The 19,729-nt window shown below is 40.4% G+C and overlaps 1 protein-coding gene across 2 annotated transcripts in view; it reads left to right on the top strand.

Annotated features, from left to right (window-relative positions):
* Positions 1-5,017: 5,017 nt before the first annotated feature.
* PARM1 (prostate androgen-regulated mucin-like protein 1) overlaps positions 5,018-19,729 on the top strand; it is a 102,313-nt gene continuing 87,601 nt past the window's right edge. The window contains exon 1 of one of the 2 annotated variants that reach the window (XM_090266753.1): positions 5,018-5,293. In XM_090266753.1, coding sequence (XP_090122879.1) covers positions 5,251-5,293 — 43 coding nt within the window. In that variant the 5' untranslated portion in view covers positions 5,018-5,250. The remainder of the gene's footprint in view (positions 5,294-19,729) is intronic. The other variant, XM_090266752.1, reaches the window with a different exon arrangement.

The raw sequence follows: 19,729 nt of genomic DNA, 5'->3' as shown, positions 1-19,729 counted from the left end.
AGCCAGTAGGGCCTTCCTCTTAGCCTCGATCACGGGTTCCATTTCTTCCCAGTGAGCCTCGTACCAGTCAGCGTTCTTCCGCTCTTTCTTCCCGTAAGCAATAATGGCGGAGTTGTATATGGCATCGCGGAGACGTGGCCAATTGGATTCGATAATGTCATCTGCCGCCACTCCCTCGCCGAGTGCATCTTCCATCTTGTTGATGAATTGCTGGGCTCTGAATAGTAAGGAGCCACTAATATCACAATGACAATGAGAAGATTTTACTATTCATAACCATTTTTCATCATAACTACTCCTACTAAATGTAACAGCATTATTGAGGCTCTGTCTAAGGTCTGTTCTCAATGCTTTCCATGTATTTAATCTTGACAATAATCCTTTTATTGTCAAGGTATCATTATTATAATCATCACCTCTACTCCACAGAAGAGGAAACAGAGATGTCAATGAGGGCTAGAAGCTATACCATTAGCAAGTGTTAGACTTCCAACCACTCCACTGTCAGTGAAGCAAGTCCCACCAGGCAAGGAGGCAGACTGGGCCAATGCTCTGTAGCTGCTCTGCCCATTGTGATACTTACTAATTACATTTAACCAAGATGTGCTGGGTATAGAACTGAGATGTCATATAAGTATAAAATACACACTGGATATCAAAGAAAGATGAAGAAAAAAATGAAAAATACTTTATTATTACATTTACTTTTATTTCATGTGAAGTGATCAATACTTTAGATATATTGTGGTAAATAAAGCATATTGTTAAATATGCTTTGATTAATTAATGTAAATTCACCTGTTATTTCTCCTTTTTAAAAATAAGACCTCTAGAAATGTTTAAGCTTGTATGTTAGGTCCATGGACAACACAGGTGTACAGTATTAACTCATTGAAGTTTTAGACTTGTTTAAATTAGAGGTTTCATTGTGTGCATCACCTCCTAGAAGCCTATTTCTTCCTTCATGAGCTATTTAGGGGATTTCTTCTTAATTAAAATAAAAATTAGTGACCTGCAGTTTAGTATCCTCAAAGAGCTCATGTAGCTCCAAACAAGTTTATTTAAATCAGGAAAAGAAATCATGTTTCATCATACCCTATTAAAATTGCCCTTGTTCAAATATTTGTTGGCAAAGTTCCAAATCAACACTTTTGCACATTTTGCATAATTGTTTTTAATCTTTTTGCCATTAATGTTTTCAAAAAGAGAGTTAAGAAGGGAAAAGCAAAGCAATGTGAGGAAATATAGCAGAGCTCACACAGACATTTTTGCAATGCAACCTGGGAAGAGGAATGAAACCAAGGCAGAATAAACCAGAGTGTGGAGGCTGCTGCATACCTGCCTTTGCGAAAGAATGGGAGGTGTGCAAGGGGTACAGGAGACAGTTTAGAGCTTCCTCCTGCAGCTCAGTTGTAGCAGGAGAGGAACTACCAAATGCAGAGCCCAAGTCCCAGAACTGTGTGTGTGAAGAAGTGGCTGCAGCAGGCATTAATTTTTCTCTTTGTATTTTAGATCCAAAAAAATTTTAAAGGTACTCCAAAGTTCATACTCTAATAACAGTGAACATTTATTGGCCATTAGGCCATGTCAAAGTTCTCACATTTGTAATCTATTTAATCTTCCCAATAATGCCAGGAGGAAACTGAGGCATAGAGGTGTCAAGTAATTAGAGTCACTCAGTAGATGGCAGAGGGCAGATTAGAATCGAGCCTTCAGGGGCCATGGGCTAGATATCAGCACCCAGCCTCTAACCACTGCACATGCTGCCTCAGCCAACTCCCTCAATCTCGATATTCTGCCTCTCTGAGGCCATGATGCATCCCAGAGTCCAAAGCTAATGCTTCTGTATTACCTAACATTTATTACATGACATTATCTATAAATTATAATAAATTCAGGATGTCAAACTAAGTCAACCAAGCACAATTTTTTGTGAGGTGTTGAAAGTCTACAACACTAGAAATTAATTTTAACAGAACTAAGTGTAAGTCAGTATAAGGCAGATTTATTTTAGATTTTATCCCAATAAAATTCTATAAAGACACTAGCTTTTGCTGTAAGGTGTAACTAAAGGGTTGCATGCAAATTCCATCCCTGACCACACCGAGGAGTGCAAGTCACCCTGCTATAGTATCTCACAGCATCTTTTGGTTTCCTTCTTACTTAAACTCTCTTTAGGTATCTCTCAGAGTTTTGGGTTGTGTCTTTCTTTCTTTCCTTCCTTCTTTTCTTCTTTTCTTTCTTGTTTTTTGTTTGTTTGTTTGTTTGTAAAATTGGGGCAACTTCCTAGTGTTAAGTTTAAACAGATTTCATAAAATGCTTGGATTAACTCCTAACACATAGCAGGAACTCAATAAATGTTAGTGGGTGTTGTTATTTATATCATTTAACATAAGCTATTGTATTTATTTTTGTGATTGTTCATTCAATGTTTGACTCCCAACTACTAAAATATAAGCTTCCTAATGGCAAGGCCAATTAACCACCGTGGCACACATCACAGCTGTCCCCTGCCATCCAGCTCTCCTCTCCATCTGAACACACAAGGAGATTGTGCTTCCTTAATTTCTTGAAGTTAAGCTTGACTGCTGACTTGCTTTAGATAGTAAAATATGATCAGAAACTTCCAAGTGGAAGATTTAAATGTTGCATTGACTCCCCACTTCTCTCTTTCTCTATCACAGTGAGTGAGGAAGCAGGTTTTGATATGGAGGTACAACCCTGAATCTGGACATAGGGAATAGCTAGTCTGAGAAATAGCCAGAATCCACAGCAGACTTTGATGAGTGAGAAATAAACCATTATTGCTTAAGCCTCTAAGACTTTGGGATGGTTTATTATAGCAGGATATCCTAGCCTACCCTGTCTATTACAACCTATACATTCCCACAGCCTAGCATAGTGTCTGGCACCTATTACGTGATCAAATGTGTTTTCACTAAATTGATAAATTAGAAGTTTTTTTTTTAAGATTTTATTTATTTACTTTTAGAGAGAGGGTAAGGGAGGGAGAAAGGAGGAGAAACATCAATGTGTGGTTGCCTCTCACACACCCCCAACTAGGAACCTGGCCCGCAACCCAGGCATGTGCCCTGACCTGGAACTAAAACAGCAAATCTTTAGTTTGCGGGCCGGCACTCAATCCACTGAGCCACACCAGCCAGGGCTAAATTAAAAATTTTAATCATTTATAAAAATAAATGACTTTGTTAAAGAAATTACTTCAACTTTATTCTGTATAAAATAAAAATCCTTGGAAATTGTAACTCATTAGTATGTGGCCATCATCATCCTTTGAGTACCAAACAATCATCTTAGATATCAAAGTCAGAATCACATATGCTTTGCACTCCAGAGGGACTTCATTAAAGTTTTGTTGAATTTTAATTGAATTATTTTTTCTGTGGTTTTGAAAAAAACCTTTATATCTATCATAGAGTCACTTACTTCAATGATCCTATTTAAAGGCCCCTGTTCCTTATAGAACGGCCCTGCAAAAATCCATCTGCGTGTGGTCCTGCCTCCATGACAACCACAACCCAGATGCAGAAACTCTTTATAATCACGTAGATTACAGCAGAAGCCAGAAGGTCAAAAGCATTCAGAGAACAGAATGGGTTTAACAAATCAAATTTGCAGTTTCTCTGGCCAGGGAAGGGGGAAGGGGGATGGGCACTGGCTATACCGATATCTTTTACTTCTCATTCCAAAAGGAATCAATAAATTAACCAAAACGAAAGAAAAATTATGAGCCCTGTTTTTCTTTCTGGTTGTAGAAGCCTAACAAGCTCTGCAGTGGTAATGGTGACCAGGCAGAGCAATTGACCGTGTCGCAGATAAAGTGATAAGGCCCAAAAAAGAGTGAAAAGATAAAACCTGAAGCTCTGGTATGAGAAAGAAGTCACAGAAAAATAAAACTGTTCTCCAGGGCTATTAATGGTCCTGAACAAATCAATTCTTTTGGGATGCTTTTTAATTCCTGCAGCTTCCTAGCTCTAGTGACCTGGGGATCACCAGATTCATAGTCACATAGACATTAGGTGATGCTCAGACATCTGGCCTGGCAGAAGTGTGAGAAATAAGCATGTCTAGGACAGTGGGGAGGATTAAGCAAAAGGTCAGCTTTGATCTGTGTGAATGCATAGAACTTTTGGGCTTTGAAGAAAGAGTAGAGTACAGGGGATGACCCAGGGTGCCTAGGCAGGCATTTTCTCTGTATCATTAGCTAGTTGTTTGACCGTGGATGAGTACTTAAACCTCTCTGGGATTCCACTTCCTTCCCCTGAAAATGAAGATGTAACAGTGCCCACCTCCAAGGATTGTTGTGTGAACCTGACTTGGTTAAAACATGTACAGAACAATTGTCCAGCATGCAGCAATAACTTGGGAAATAGCAGCCTTTGCTATTATGGCCCCGGTGCATACAAACTGTTTAATTACCGGCCAAGCCCTTACCAGCTATGCAACATTGAGCACATTACTTCTCTCTGCTTTAGTTTTGTCATAAGTAAAATGGAATAATTATTACTATGACATAGGGTTGTTAGATAGAGTCATTATACAACACCTAGTATGATGCCTTGCTCATAGTAATCCTATGATCAGTGTTACCAGACAATAGAACCATCTCTTCTAGTGAGAAACTAAATAGAACAGCAGATATCCTGGTTCAGGCACCAGGAAGGGCAGTGGGGTTGAATGTGTGTGAGAATTTGATACACAGGCAGGAACGTTGGGGAAATGAAGGAAAAGGTTCTCGTACTTAGAAAGAAATGTGCATGTGTGTGCTGTCTTACAATGGTGGGTTTGGCTCTTTGAGGTGACGGCTAAGATGGCATATGGTCACTCCAAACATTTGTTGAACCCAGTCAAAAGGCGGTCTCGGGCGCCCTGACTGTCCAGCAGAGGCCGCCCTGGGCCGAGACTCCGGGGACCGAGCGCTGGGAGAGGGAAGGCCGGGGGGTGGCCTTGTCGCTGCGGTGGGGCCCAGGTGGGAGGGGTTTAGCAGCGGCTGGCGTGGCAGAGGCAGAGGCGGCCCCAGGCTGGGATGGAGAAAAAACGCGCTGGGCGCTGCAGGACACACAGTTGACGGAGCCGCGCAGCGTTTGTCTGGCTTCTCCGCCGCCTTGGGATCCTCGCCGGCTCCCAACACAGCCCTCTGGGCGGAAGAGGAGCAGTCCGCGCTCCATGCGCTAGGTCAGTCCTGACAAACTCTCCCGCTGCCAGACGGGCACCAAGCACTGGGATACCATGGTTTACAAGACTCTCTTCGCTCTCTGCATCTTCACTGCAGGTACTTTGCGGCGCCGTCCTGCCGGAGGGGCCGGGAGTAGAATAGGCACCTGCAGCTAGCGCTGGGGTAGGGGCTGAAGCGGGGAGACTGGGAATTAAGTTCCCGCGCACGGGTGGCGCGAGCAGCGCAGGCTTCCGAGGTCTCGGAAAGGGATGTGCGCACTTGGGGTGGGGTGATGCGCACCTTTGGAGATCCTGAAGCAGCATGCCGGACCGAACGGAGGGCATGACAGGGTCCTTCCTGCAGCAGCCCGTGTCCCCACAAACTCTGCGCTGAGTTTGTAGAACAGGTGGCTGCGCTACCCCTTCGGGCCCCGGGTGAGCGACACTGACTACGACTCGGGGCTTCGCGGTTCTGCCCGCACCTCCTGCCAGAGTCGGGCACCCACACTTGTTGACGCGGTTGGACCCGAGGAGAAATGAACAGCCGAAGAAGCTGGGCGGGGGGATGGGGATCGAATCGCGGAAAGCTCTAAGCTGTGACTGCGCACCCGCAGAGCTGGTTTGCGTTCACCAATACTTGGCGGTCTCTGGTCTCCGACATTGGTTCCTAGGGACGATGATGCGACATTCAAGTCCCACCGAAGCTGCCCCGACAGGGTTCGCAATTTTATCCAGTTGTCCGGAGCCTCCAACAATATGTGCCATAGCAGAAACTGCTAACTTGTTAAAACTAGCATTCCCGCGTTTCACCCACTGCCCCCCAACACGCACGCACCGCCTCTGGGCGGCTTCCCTGCTAGCCCCGTGCAAGTCTTTCGAGCACGGACAGCAGAGTACTAGAGGGAGATGAGCAGGAGGACTGAGCTTGGCTTGGTGGGGCCTGGGAGAGATTCGGAACAACGCTTTGAGCCCAGAGCTGTGATATCCAGTTTTTGCAGAAAATGCAGCCCGAGAAGGGACAGCTGATTACGGACAAGGCACGTGTGGAAACAGTAGCTCCAGTGCGCGGACACTGGTATGTTTAGATAAGAACATTCCAAAGCCACATACACACGCCAAATTGACTCCTGCTGGTAGCCCGTGTATATTTTCCCTCCTGAATTGCTTGGGTTGTCGTAATTGTGGACACAAGTCCACGCTACAATCCTTTGAAAAGAAGCTAGTGGTTTCCTGGCAGCTCCCAAAGGATAATGCAGTTTTGCGGAAAAGTTTCCCAGCCTGAGGCTATAGCATGCGTTTTCCCACTGCTTGCTGAACGCCTGAGAAAAACTCCCTTTTCTCTTTGGTGTCTGCACAGTCTGGAGACGCGTCGGCACGACGGCTCCCAAACAGTCTCGGGTGACTTTGTCTGCGAAGCCCTAGTCGGGACTAGGAGCTCCCGGATCCGGCAGGTGTAACAGCAGAATCCAGCCCCAGGATTGTCCTGCGTGGCAATTCCCGCAAACCTCCAAACAGGAGGTATTTCGAAAGTGACATGAAAGGTGTCTTTCTCTCCTCACTAGAAATCCTTTCATGAGGCTCAAGAGAAATTCAGAGCACCCTGAGTGAATCAGTAGAGCTAGTAGATAAGTTTGCTAATTTTGTTTCTTGGCTTGTTTTTTTTAATTAATTAATTAATTTGTTAGTTTGTTTAACAGCACTGGCATTTGGCAAAAGTGGGATTGATCTTACCAGGCTGGGTGGGAGCTGTGACTTTTTTTTTCCCAAGGAGCTCAAGATTTTATTATATTATTATTTTATTACTGTTGTTATTATTGTTGTTGTTATTATAGCTAGTTTTAGAGTTAGTCCCACTATTCCGGGGACAGGAATATTGCCCTGGCTCATTGTCAGAGTGAGGAGGCTGGTGGCTCCGGATCCAGCCGGCCAGCCAGCAGCCTCAACTCCGTCTCTGCACACTTGCAGAGGTCAGGGCCAAGCAGATTACAGCCTCCCAGCTCAAGGGTGCTCCTGACCCCGGAAGACAGTTAGGTTTCTGTGTACATCTCCCCAAGAGAGTAGTGAAGCGTCCTTCTTTCCTTTGAGTTGGCACCTCTGAAGGAGTCTATTTAGGGGGTCAGGGTGGTGTTAAAGCTACTTGACATAAATACCTCTTGCGGTTCTTTGCATCCCAAAGTAAAGTGTTTACAGAAACTTTTTTTTTAAGCACTCTTTAAAGAATAAATAGATGTGTTGGTAAAGGAAAGAGGGCTGAGTGTTCTTGAAATGAAAGTGGAACGCATGTTTCAGTGGCTCATCCTGGAGTTCTTTCCGCAAAGCTCTAATTTGTTTCAGCAAGCAGTTGCTTCTTTTCTGCTTTCTTCCCCCACCCTACTCTGTCCCTTCCAGCTTTAGAGGCTTCAGGAGATTTTCTGCAAAACTTTAAAGGTGATGCTATCTTGAGCCAGGAATGGGGTTTGGCAGAGGACATTTTTTTAGCTTAATAAATCAATATATACATAGCATTTCCTCCAACCTACATAATGGACATTTGCAAATATGTGTACATTGTCAACCCAGCAGAAGGAGATCTCTATATTTACTCACTTGCATTTTTAAAAGAAGGAAGAGAGAAACATGTGCAATGTCTTCAGTTCCCTCCAAGTTAATTGTGGTAGAAAACTAGCATGGCTATTGTCTATGCCGTTCCTCAGCACCTCTGATGAGCACACAGGCATACAGGAGTTGGGCCTACAAACTAAAATATAGGCCAGAACCCACCAGGTTTGGCAGCAGAAGCTGGAGCAAGAGAGGATGGCTGGCCACGAGAAGCTTCCATCTTCATCCCTCTCCCTCTCCCCTCTGGATTCTCCTCCACCATTTCCACCACCATCATTGCCACCCTTCCATGTTCTGTGACCCAATTTATTTTTAAAAACTCCCTCACTGAAACATCTGAAATATATGGGAACTTTCAAAAGGCCTTTTCCAAACACTCAAGAAGGACAAGGAGAAAAAAGCATAGGTAAGAGACACAGAACTCCCAGGGATTCAACTTTTCCTGCTCTGGGTTGCATTCTGTCTGCCCCTTGTCTCCACCCCAGGGAGAAGGCTGCATTCCAGCTTGCTATGCAGGCCTACTTACTGGTCCTTTGATGATCAAGGCCAGGAGCTACATTCCAATCTGCCACCCTGCTAGAGATCCTGTGTGTGTTCCCGGCCTGTCATAGCTCTTCTCCAAGTGACTAACATCTAGAATGCCCTTGTCCTTAAAGGAAGACTCCGCCCTACACATTTATGGCTCTGTTCTTACCACAGGTCCTGACATATGACAGGACCTGATCATAAGCATATTAAAGCCTTATCATAGTTCTTAACATAAACATGTGAAAAATAAACTAAAAATGTGCACACACATTTACAGGAACAGCAAGGTTGCCTGTGTTTGGTTGGGAGTGAGGGTAAAAGGGTCGTTTGCATTCCTTTAGCCTGGTTACCTCCTGTTCCCTTAAAGTCTGTGTAGCAGTTCAAGAAGTGACACCTCCTTTACCTGAGAAGGTGGAAGTTCTTCCTTGTTATCTGATACATTTACTGAGGCAGAGCTGTAAAGTGGTAAAGCCCAGAGATTCTGCAGGTAGATTGCCTAGGCACAAAGCTGAGTTTTACTGTTTACTGATTGTGTAAATTAGGGCAAGTAACTTAACCCCTCTGAGTTTCCTTATCTACAAAGTTGGGGGATTAAACTTCATAAGGTTGTTGGAAGTGTTAGATGACTGAAGATACCTACAATACCTGGGACATAGTAAGTACTCAGTAAATGTTAGCTATTGTTGTTGCTATTATTCTTATTAATAACATTTACTGTTTTGGGCACTGACTAGATCATCCTCTCCACAAGCAGAGTTTATATGTTTGCCCTTAGACAATGTAAATCAAAGAGCTCAACTAATATTCCGGCACAGTGCCAGCTGTTCAGGCAAACCCTAATGTACAAATTAAGAAAAGATTTAGCTCAGCCTACTAAATGCCTGATTTGAAAAGGTTAATCACATGCCAGCTCAGATTTAGCACAACAGTCTGAAAAATGCTTGTAACAAACAGAAGTAAAGTCTTACCAAGGACTTTATTTCTTCCACAAAGTCATTTGCAAACTGGTATCTTTCAAAAGCCCAACTCAGCTAAACCTTAAGGTCATGTTCCCAGAGACACAAATTTTAGACAATTCAGATGAAACAACCTAAGAAAAGACAGTTCATGGTATTGGAATGATCCAGAATGGCTCTCTTCAGTTACCAAAATCATATTGACCAAATCACTAATTTAACTTGAGCATTTGGACATGATCTAATTAAGCTTGTGTGTTTTTTATAAGAAAAATGTTGACCAAGCATTTTCATGGCTTGGAGAAGTCTTTTTTAAGCAACAGTTTTCCCTGGGGCTTTGTGGGGGTGGGGGGCAGTATAGCATACACCAGAGAGACATTTAAATGGAGAGAAATGTTTAAAAAATATTTTCAAGAGGACTGGCTGTCTTAACACCCAAATGAAAGGAATCCTGCATTGCATTTACAACCGTTTGCTTTCTTTTAGAAGTATCTGTTACTGAAATTGGATATGTTAGTTTAGGAACCAAATATCTTCTTTGCTAATAAGAAATTGAATGAAATAGTTGCTTGGAAAAATTAATGTTTCGTTTAGAAGACAGAGGCAGTTCTAAAAAGAGGTGGACAAATAATGAGTTCATGTGCCTTATGCAATCACTACTTTTACTTGGAAATGCAGGGCTAATAGGTTATCATCTTGTTACTGTGCAAGCAGGGTGACAATAAAATAAGTGATTTGTGTATGTAGTTTATGGCATTACTTTTTATAGTCACAGCTTAAATTATTTAAATGACAAGAATTGACGTAACATCAGATTTTCTGTCCTGCATATCTTTACATGTTCACCATAATCCTTTACCATAGCATAGCCAATTTCTTTTATCTGTTTTAATATCATTTATAAATCTTGAAATCTTTGCCATTTTATAAGTTATAGAAATCCTTAAAACAAACTAGACAATTATATAATTCATTTTTCCTACTGGTGCAGGGTGGTATAATGCCAATTGAAAATAAGCTGTTTTAATTTTTTTTGGACTACTGCCATCTGATTTAGCAAATAAAAACACAGGTTGCCCAATACAACTTGAATTTCAAATAAACAGTGAATTCTAAGTATATCCCATGCGATACTTGGGACACACATAAACTAAATGATTCTTTGTTATTTACCTTAAATTCAAATTTAACTGGGCATCCTGTGATTTATCGAGAAACCCTACCTTTGGCCTTTCACCTGCAGTTCATCAATGCAATGGGTTTGATATTACATTTAGCTTTATTTTTTAAAAGATTTATTTCTTTTTAGAGAGAGGGGAAGGGAGGGAGAAAGAGAAGGAGAAAAACATTGATGTGTGAGAGATACGTAGATCAGTTGCCTTTCACACTTCCTCAACTGGGAATCTGGCCCACAACCCAGGTATGTGCCCTGACTGGTACCCGAACCAGCAATCTTTTGGTTGGTGCTCAATCCACTGAACCACACCAGCCAGGACATGATTAGCTTTATTGTGAACCCTGCCTCACCCAGCTTTAGTTGCCCTGCACCATTTCATCAACAACAATCTGTTAATGGGAAGATGCATAGATTTCAGAGCAGCTCTCTCTCCAATAGCAACTACAAGGATTAGGATTCAGAGGCAGCTCTCCCATGAAATATTTTGAATCTGACTGCTTATGCAGTAACAGTATATTATTGTGTGTTTCTGAACAATTGGTGGGATTTCTGTGGTTTCCCTGAGGCTACATTACTGGACCCCCTTGGAACCCTTCCTTTTTACAGAACAGTATATTTTAAAGGGTAGCAACATTCTTGCATAGGAGCTGGAACTAGAAGCCTTCTAGAATCCAGCTGGCAGCTGATTAAAAAAGAAAGCTATAGAAGAGCTTTGGATTTCAAATATCTCTTCTGTGCCAGGATCTTGATACATCTCACAAATATTAATTAGATAAGGTTTACATAATTCTTCCAGGAGGAGTCTGTTTGTATCACTTGAAAGTTGTGGTTATATGGAGCCTGAAGCAGATATCTGACAGAATATCAAGGCAGATTTTTAAAAAAAATCATGTAAGCTATTAGACTGTGGTGGAAATTTGTCCCTTTGATACCCAAGGCAAAAATCTGTGAGTAGGTAACTGTTAAGTGAGAAAAAAATGTGTGAAGTTACCAGGTGTGATATTTAGAAACATTTTTATTCAATACCAAATAAGATGAATTGAATGGTAGAATACAACTTTGATGATAATATCTTCTAGTTAGAGTCCAAATTCTGACACCTGACTTTCTTTTCCATTCGTGAGAAAATAAGGACATGGGAACTTTATTGCAGGTGTTAAACATGAAAAGAGTTAAAGGCGAGAAGGTTTTCCTTATTTCTGTGTGTTTGTTTCTTGGCCATGATTATAAACTTCCAGCTCTCATTTCAACTTCCCATTAGTTAGAGCGTATATTTTCTTACATGGGGTTATTCAAATATACAGGGGAAGGCAAAAGTAGGTTTACAGTTGTGAGTACATGAAACATAGAGTTTATTATTGTACTATTTATTCATTATTTATTGTATTATTTATCTGTATTGTCATTTTATCATTAATAGTTTTATTTCTTATTACTTATGATTTATCTTTTAGGTAATGATAGCTGGTAATTTAGCCTACTTTTGCCCACCTCTGTACATCATCTTTTAAATTATGATGTTCTTGCCAGCTTTGTGTAATCCAGAAGCATAGCCTCATTACAGAGTTCACTCACCCACTGCTTTATTCATGATGGATTGTTGCTGGGCTGTCTGCCCCTTACAAAACTTTTCCAGTTTCTGGTGGAAAAGCTTTTGTGATCCACAGATAGACAGCAGGATGACACCACTATACTGGCACTAAACTTTTATTTGATTGTTACATACTATACTATATGACTTTTGCTTTGTGCTGTGATTTCGATCCTTTAGAAAGAACAATAACAACTATTATGAGGATAAAAATGATGCTGTCCCTATTTACTGTGCAAAAGCTATAAATGCACTGTCTCTGTGTTTAGGGAGCTAAGACTCCGGTCATTCTACTGAGTCAGTGCCATGTGTCATATTATGAGAGGACTTCAGTACATCTCACAATTACAACATGAGGGTGTCCCAAATGCCTATTTACTCAACAGAGGGCCCTAAAGAAATCTGGTGGACTGAACAGTGTTCACTTTGCCTAGGAAAAGAGGCAAATTATTGATGGATCACACACTCTTCTGGTCACGGCAGTTCTTGGTCTTGTTGGATCTACTGAGTAAGAGGTAAAAATCAAGATGGATATGGCCATCATCCAACCCATGGGGAAACCTGGATGCTTTGTCTCAGAAATTACAATTGTTACCCTTTCTGCTGTGGCTTAGTGGATTGAGCGTCGGCCTGCGAACCAAGTGTTGCTGGTTCGATTCCCAGTCAGGGCACATTACTAGGTTGCACATCAGGTCCCCAGTTGAGGGCATGAGTGAGAGGCAACCACACAGTGATGTTTCTCTCCCTCTCTTTCTCCTTTCCCCTGTCTCTAAAAACAGATAAATAAAGAGACAAATAAATAAATTATTTAAATAAATAAGAAACAAAAAAGGAGGAGTCCTGAGTCCTCCATAAAAAATAAAAATCACTATTGTTGATGGAAAGGGCATGCAAGTGGAAAGACCCCTGGAATTCTCCTGCTTGAAAACTGTTCAGGCAGGTCTGAGTAGGAGAAAGGATTATCAGTTTTTGAGACAAAATGATCATTCATCACTTACATTCTAAGAGGTGTTGGTGAGGAAGGAAGTGTGATATCAAATTATTTGTGGAAACTGAGTAAGAAATGAACAGTAGAAAGAGGCCATGACTGTTTCAGAGATTCTGCATAGGATATATGGGAGAGGCAGAGAGAATATCAGAATGGGAGGGGAGTGATAACTAGAAATCATTTGGGGCTACTAAAGACCAAACCACCCCCTTGGATGATGCTGCTGGGATTAGAAAATTGTTTCATTTTTAGGGAACAGGATAAGAGATTCTTCCTCAAATATATATGAATATAAAACACTTTTTAGTATACCTTTTTAGTACACCTTATGAAAGGTTGCAAATGGAGCCTTTTAGATTTAAAAATGTGATGGCCCTTAATGGCAGGTGATTAAAGTACGCTCAGCATTGTGAAAGGGGGCAAAGAATGAGAAAATGCCCTGAGAAGTCAAGAGGAATTCTTCTGCATGATTGGAATCCATTATGGAGGCAGCATGGCCTGGGGCCACTCACTTCTAGGCAGCCTTTCTAGAACTACACTTCAAAAAGAGTCCTGTTTTAAGTATATTCTCTTTTAAGTGCTTACAAGAAGAGAAATATAGCCCTGATATTTCTCAGATTAGAATGAGATTTGTGTTACTTTACATGAGAAGCAACATGGGTATAAGGGGCTTTGGACTAAGATAGGCTGGCATAGAATGCCAACACTGGGATCTTAGTTTTCTCCCCTGCAGGGTTATAATATACATGGAGCTCTGTGTGAGCAAACATTCAACAAGCATTATTAAACAGGTATACCGACAGATAGAAGGTTTATTTTATTTTACTTCATTTGCTTGTCTGCCTCCCACTACTAAATTTTAAGGTGCATGAAAGCAGAATTTTAACTATTTTGTCTAAGCATTGTCCTCAGCACCTAGAACAGAGTATGACATGTAATAAGTGATTAGCAAATACTAGTTAAGTTAATGTTTCTTTTTTTTTTTTTTTTTTTTTACAAGAGAACCTACATGTGCTAAACACTGTCCAAGGCTCTGGAGATACAGCAATGAACAAAATAGACAAGAATGAACCCTCAGGGAGCTTACATTCTTTGAGGATGACTCATTTTTACCTGGTCAGAAGAATACCAAAAGTTGACTATCTAATCGTCATTTCAAACTCAACATGTCCAAATCTGGGCTCCTGGATTTCCCTCCCCTGAGGCTCTACCTGAATTCAACCTTCTCCATTTCGATTAACAGCAACTCCGACTTTCTAGCTGTTCAGGCTGAAAATCATGAGTCATCTTTGAGTCTCTCTCTGAACACCCCTTATCTAATCCCTCAAAAAAAAAAAAAAATGTTTGTTCTACATTTAAAATACATACAAAATTCAAGCCCTTTTGCTGCTGCCATTGCTTCTCCTCTGGTGTGACCCACCTTCATCCTTCTGCTGGAATAATGCAGTGGCCTCCTCTCAGATCCACCAGATTTTACTCCTTCCCTCCCAAGGTCTGTCCTCTGCATAGCAAGAGTTGATCCAGTGGAAATGTATCAGATGATGTCATTGCTCTGTTCACAGTTCTGCAATAGCTTCCCACTGCACCCAGGGTAAAATTCCAAATCCTTAAAATGACAGGCAAGACCTGCTTCAGCTGCCACCCCATCCATTCTCCGGCCATCTACCTCTCCTCTGCTCACCCTACAGCACCTGCACTCGCTTCCTTACAGCATGCAGTGGCTTGTTCCTCTGTCTGGACCATACTTTCTCCCGATATCCACATGGCTAATTCCCTCACATCCCTTAAACCTGTGATCAAATGTCACCTTCCCAGTGGGACATAGCCTGACCAACACTTTAAAATTGCATTCTGCTTCACTTGTCAACACCATATTCCCAACACCCCTTAGCTGCCTCTTGCCTTTACCTTTTTTTTTTTTTTTTAATGTGAATCCCTCTACATCCCTTCACCTCCCCCAGCCCCTTGGGATGCTATCTCTTGTTTACTGTGGTATCCCCAGTGCTAAATACTGTGTGGCACTTAAGGGCTCCCCAAAAGTATTTGTTGAGCATAATGATTAAAATTCATTTTTGAGGGCTGGCAAACTTAAAACTTAATCCAAAATTTTTCTTAGATCACCCCAAAATGAGACATTGGTAAACTTGCTTACTCTCAGGTGATTATGTCTAATGTTTCTGGATGCTTTCTTGAAAAATGAGCCAGGTATTGAGTTTTCATTGAGGGTTACAAAAATGGAACTTTAAAATCAGCTTTTTGGGGGGAGCTATGCATGTACCAAACACTTCTTAAGAAAAATGTACTTTTTTTTTTTTTTTTTTTTTGCCATGGATATCACTGTAAAATAGCTGAAACTCCTGAAAATTTCTGGCCAATTAAGAAAATGTCACCTTTGAGCTCAGCTAGAGAAGATAAAGAGATCTCCACTATTTGAACATTTTTGAGCATTTTCTGAATAACTGAAAATAGCCTGATGATGAAAAGTGATTTGAGTCTGAGGGAAGCAGCACCAGCAATTTCCCAGTCACATGTGAGAAAGTTAAGTAAAGTCAGACACTGAGTGTTGGGAGTGTGAGTCAGCTACTAATAAGCTGAAGAATAGAATGAGAGTTTTCTTAGCCCTACAGGCTTTGCGTTTTGCTTTCTTTGGTGATTCTAAAACATAAATTGTGTTTTAGTCCAAGCAATCAATACAAGTCAAGTCCTGGCTAAAACCAAACCTATATCCTCTGAGCACTGTGATCAACCTTGCAGGGCTGACACCCCTTGACATGGCTGCTGTTAAAATCAACTATCCTCACGATCGTACAAATTCTCAAGGTACTCTCTGACTTAACTAGGAACATTTGATTATTTAGTAGCTGCCAAAAAGAACATGAGCTTAGAAAATAACATCATATTCATCTTGAAGCCCTGGGGATAGTGGTAAAATTTTTCAGATTATATCAACTTGAAGAGCAGCCTATAAACACAAAAAAGGGAAAAGATAATACTTTATATTAAAAGCATGTGCCTTGCTTATTCATTGAGGTCCACTTGTCCATTCCTGAAGTGAGAAGGTGCTCACTTACAGTCAATGCTGCTGCCACCTTGAAATGCAGCAGCATTGACTGTAAGCAAAGGAGTGGGTGGCAAAGGAGAGTAACTGACAGAGAAATGTTTCTGATGTGGTGGGTGTGACACTGAGGACGGGTGAGCATTCCCCCACCTCTCCTCCAGAGGAGACAGCGTGTTCCCTGAGTAAAATGAAAAGCAGGACCTAAGTTCTCACTAGAAGGGAAAGGAACACGCATTGAACAGAGAAGGCTAATGAAGGAGAAAAAAAAGACTACATTACTGAGAATGGAGTTTCAGTTTTGAGGGTTATCATAAAAAGGGGAGGTGTGGTTTTTGAGATTCAGAAATTTACAGCCAATTTTTTTGTTAAAAATAAATTGAAATGTCATCAAGTGACAGTTGTTTTTAGTTTTATAAGTTTTTAAAAGCAGCATTCAAGCACTGATTTTTTAAAATTGTTATGGAAACTATAAACATACTCAAAAATTGACAAGAATGTATCTATCATCTGTCCAAACCTGATATAGAGTTTGTTTTGGTTTAGAACTTTTACAAATATTAATACATTGGAAACAATGTAAATGTCTAACCAAAAAGTGCTAGTCGGATAAACTAGAATACATTCAACATTTATTCAACGAGGCAGCACTAAGCAACTGCTTAAAAGAAAGTTGGTTCATTCATGTACTCACAGGTAAAAATGGTTACAATATATTGAACTAATTTTGCAAACTAATATTTCACAATATATTGAAAAAGTAAGCTATGGAATAAAATGTACATTGTGATGAAATAGTTAAGGCATTATGTTTATGTGAGAAAATGGTTAAGAAGGATATGGTGGTTTTCTTTGAGTCAGTTTCACTTTTTATGCTCTTTTGTTTTGCTTGAATTTTTTAATAGTTTGCATTCCCTTCATAATTGAAGATAATGTTTTAATCCCTTTTTATCAACAGTTAGTATGGCTGTATAACTGCTAGATGGCTATTTCTATCTTCAAACCTTGATTCAAAAATCCTTCTGACAGAGCTCTCAAACATAAGATCTTAGAAAAGCAAATAATCTCAGAGAGGTTTACAGGATATCACTGATGTAATGAGCAAGGAAGTTTCTGGGAAGAAATTGACTTAATCTCTTTTCTAAAACCAGAGTGCTGCATAAATCATTGATCGGGACAACCATCCTGGATAGTATTTTAAGAGGCTCTGAGCTAACTGATCAGTATGTAAGCTGCTTTGTTACTTTTTAATATCTTCAACATTTGTCACTTCAGGGGGCAATTTTAAATTAAAATATCATTCTAAGCTTTTCTAAAATGAAATTTGTCGACTTAGATAACGAATAAGAAAAACAGCCCTCAGAAGAATACATGATTTGTCATTCTTTAGGCAACATTAAATTTGTTATGTCATCTTTTCTATAAAATAATCAATAAGATGTGGTTTAGGCAAATGCTGGAGGATCCATTATTAATACTCCATGACATTACCAGAGAACAATACAAGAGTGACCAGAGAGAGGGCTGGAGCAGAGAGGACTGGAAGAGGCTTTGTGATCTAGACCAATCCCTTCATATTACAAATGAAGGGGAGTAGGGATCTGACACTTTTAATTTTTAGTTGTACTAAGTATCACACATTATACTATGTTCATTTTATTTGCAGCTTCATCTAATTCTTCCAATAGCCCCATGAGGTAGACAGTGATCTTCCCACTTAGTCATTCAGGTCACTGAGGCTCAGAAATTGAGTAATGAGCTGGAGACCACACGTTAGTGTGAGAGACCTAGGCTTTGAACCCAGGGTTACCTTTTACTGACCCCAACCCCTACTCCTTAAACTGCCAGTCTCTAGAATTTCTCCCAATTCTGATCCTCTTCCCTATCCCATCGATACTGTCTTGGTTGAGAACCTTATCATCCCTTCCTGGACTGTTACAGTAACTCCTAAATAGTCCCTTTTTTCTTCTCACAGCCCCTTGCCAGTCTTTTGAAATTCATCAGGCAAGGCCAAATTGCCTGCTACCCTCCAAAGAATGAGAAGCAACCTGGATCTGCTGCAGAGTATTCCAGGTGTTTGGATTATAGTTGCTAAATTTCATTTCCACTAAAAGGAATGAAGGCTTCTGGGAGAAGTGGCTAATTCCATGTCTGGGTTAAGAAATGTGTATGATGAGCCTGGAATATCCTGTTATATCAGATAGTAAGGCTGCTATCCAAGACTACCAGGCTCCTGTCACAAAAACTCAAAACCACTTAATAAGACTACCATTGGCCAAATATAGAACAATTTGAGCATCAGTAAGAATAACTGCAATATTGAATCACATAGTTTAAACTCATGACTTCATAATGATACAAGAAACAAAACAATGATGCCATAAAACTTAATGATCCCATTGGAAGATGCTGAAAAACCAACACATTTTTTCAAATAATAGATAAATAGAAAGAATTAAGTAATATGGATTGATTGGTTGAACTTATTTTGCCTTTATGAGATACACCACTAGGTGACCAAATATTAAATGTTGAGATGGCAGACTGTCTCTAGACAAGTATTTCAGGGAATAAATGAAGATGGCACAATAGAAATAGAATATCACCATATTGCATGACCTAATAAGGTAGTAACTCTTGGCACTGACCATCAGTGGCTGTCAACACCATGTAGTATGAAACAACCAGATACTATATATATCACCTGATGGAAGAACACACCATCCCCTATAAAATAGTCTTGCCGTATTGAAAGGAAACTACATCTGATCATGCCTCCGCATCCAACAATCTAGTTATAGGAAACACAGAGGACCAAGAAAATGTTACATAACACCACAAGAATAAAGTCAGCAAAGGCCAGACTATAGATAGCTCTATAGGATAAGCTACTTGGTTTTTTCAACAAATAAGTTACAGGGAAAAAAAGAGCAAGAATGAAAGAGAGATTGGGAGGGCAGGACATAAAGACTAAAAAGAGACTTAAGAGACATAGCAATCATGGACCTTTTGGAGTCCTGAATAAAACCTAAACTCTAAACATCAATAATGGCATTTATGAGACAATTGTGAAATCAATCATTGACTAGATATTTTATGATAGTAAGGTATTATTATTTTCAGCATGATAATGATGTAGCCCTTATGTTTTCAACTAAGGTCCTTATCTTTTAGAAATTCATATGGTTATATTTAGATAAAAAAGGCTAGGATGCCTAGGATTCACTTCAAAATAATATGGGAGTGAAATAATAGGTGGGATCATTAGAGAAAAAATTATTGTGAATTCTTGAAACTGAGCAGAGAGAACCTAGGTGTTCATTATACTATTATCTCTTATTTTGTAGATGATTAACTTTTTCCATTATAAACAACTTGTAAAAAGAATCTTCCAGAATTCCCCATTTCTTAGAAAATCAAGTCCAAACTACCTAGCAAGTGGCTTAAGATCTGAATTACATGCAGAACAAAAGAAAGAAGGTGCAAGTAATTACTATGTGAGAGGCTGGAGAAGAAGTTGGGTCATTCTTATTTGGAAAATCTTCCCCAGGACAGAACCACCTGCCACATACCTCCAGGCCTTTGTCCATGCCAGTCCTCATCCTACAGCATCATACTCCTTCATTCTGTGCCACCAAAACTCTCTTCATCCTGCAAGCTC

Source organism: Furipterus horrens, unplaced genomic scaffold, assembly GCF_987537825.1.
Source record: "Furipterus horrens unplaced genomic scaffold, mFurHor1.1.pri manual_scaffold_2, whole genome shotgun sequence".
Classification (NCBI taxonomy): domain Eukaryota; kingdom Metazoa; phylum Chordata; class Mammalia; order Chiroptera; family Furipteridae; genus Furipterus; species Furipterus horrens.
The sequence above is the reverse complement of the archived record's forward strand: the minus strand, read 5'-3'. Positions and strand labels throughout refer to the sequence as shown.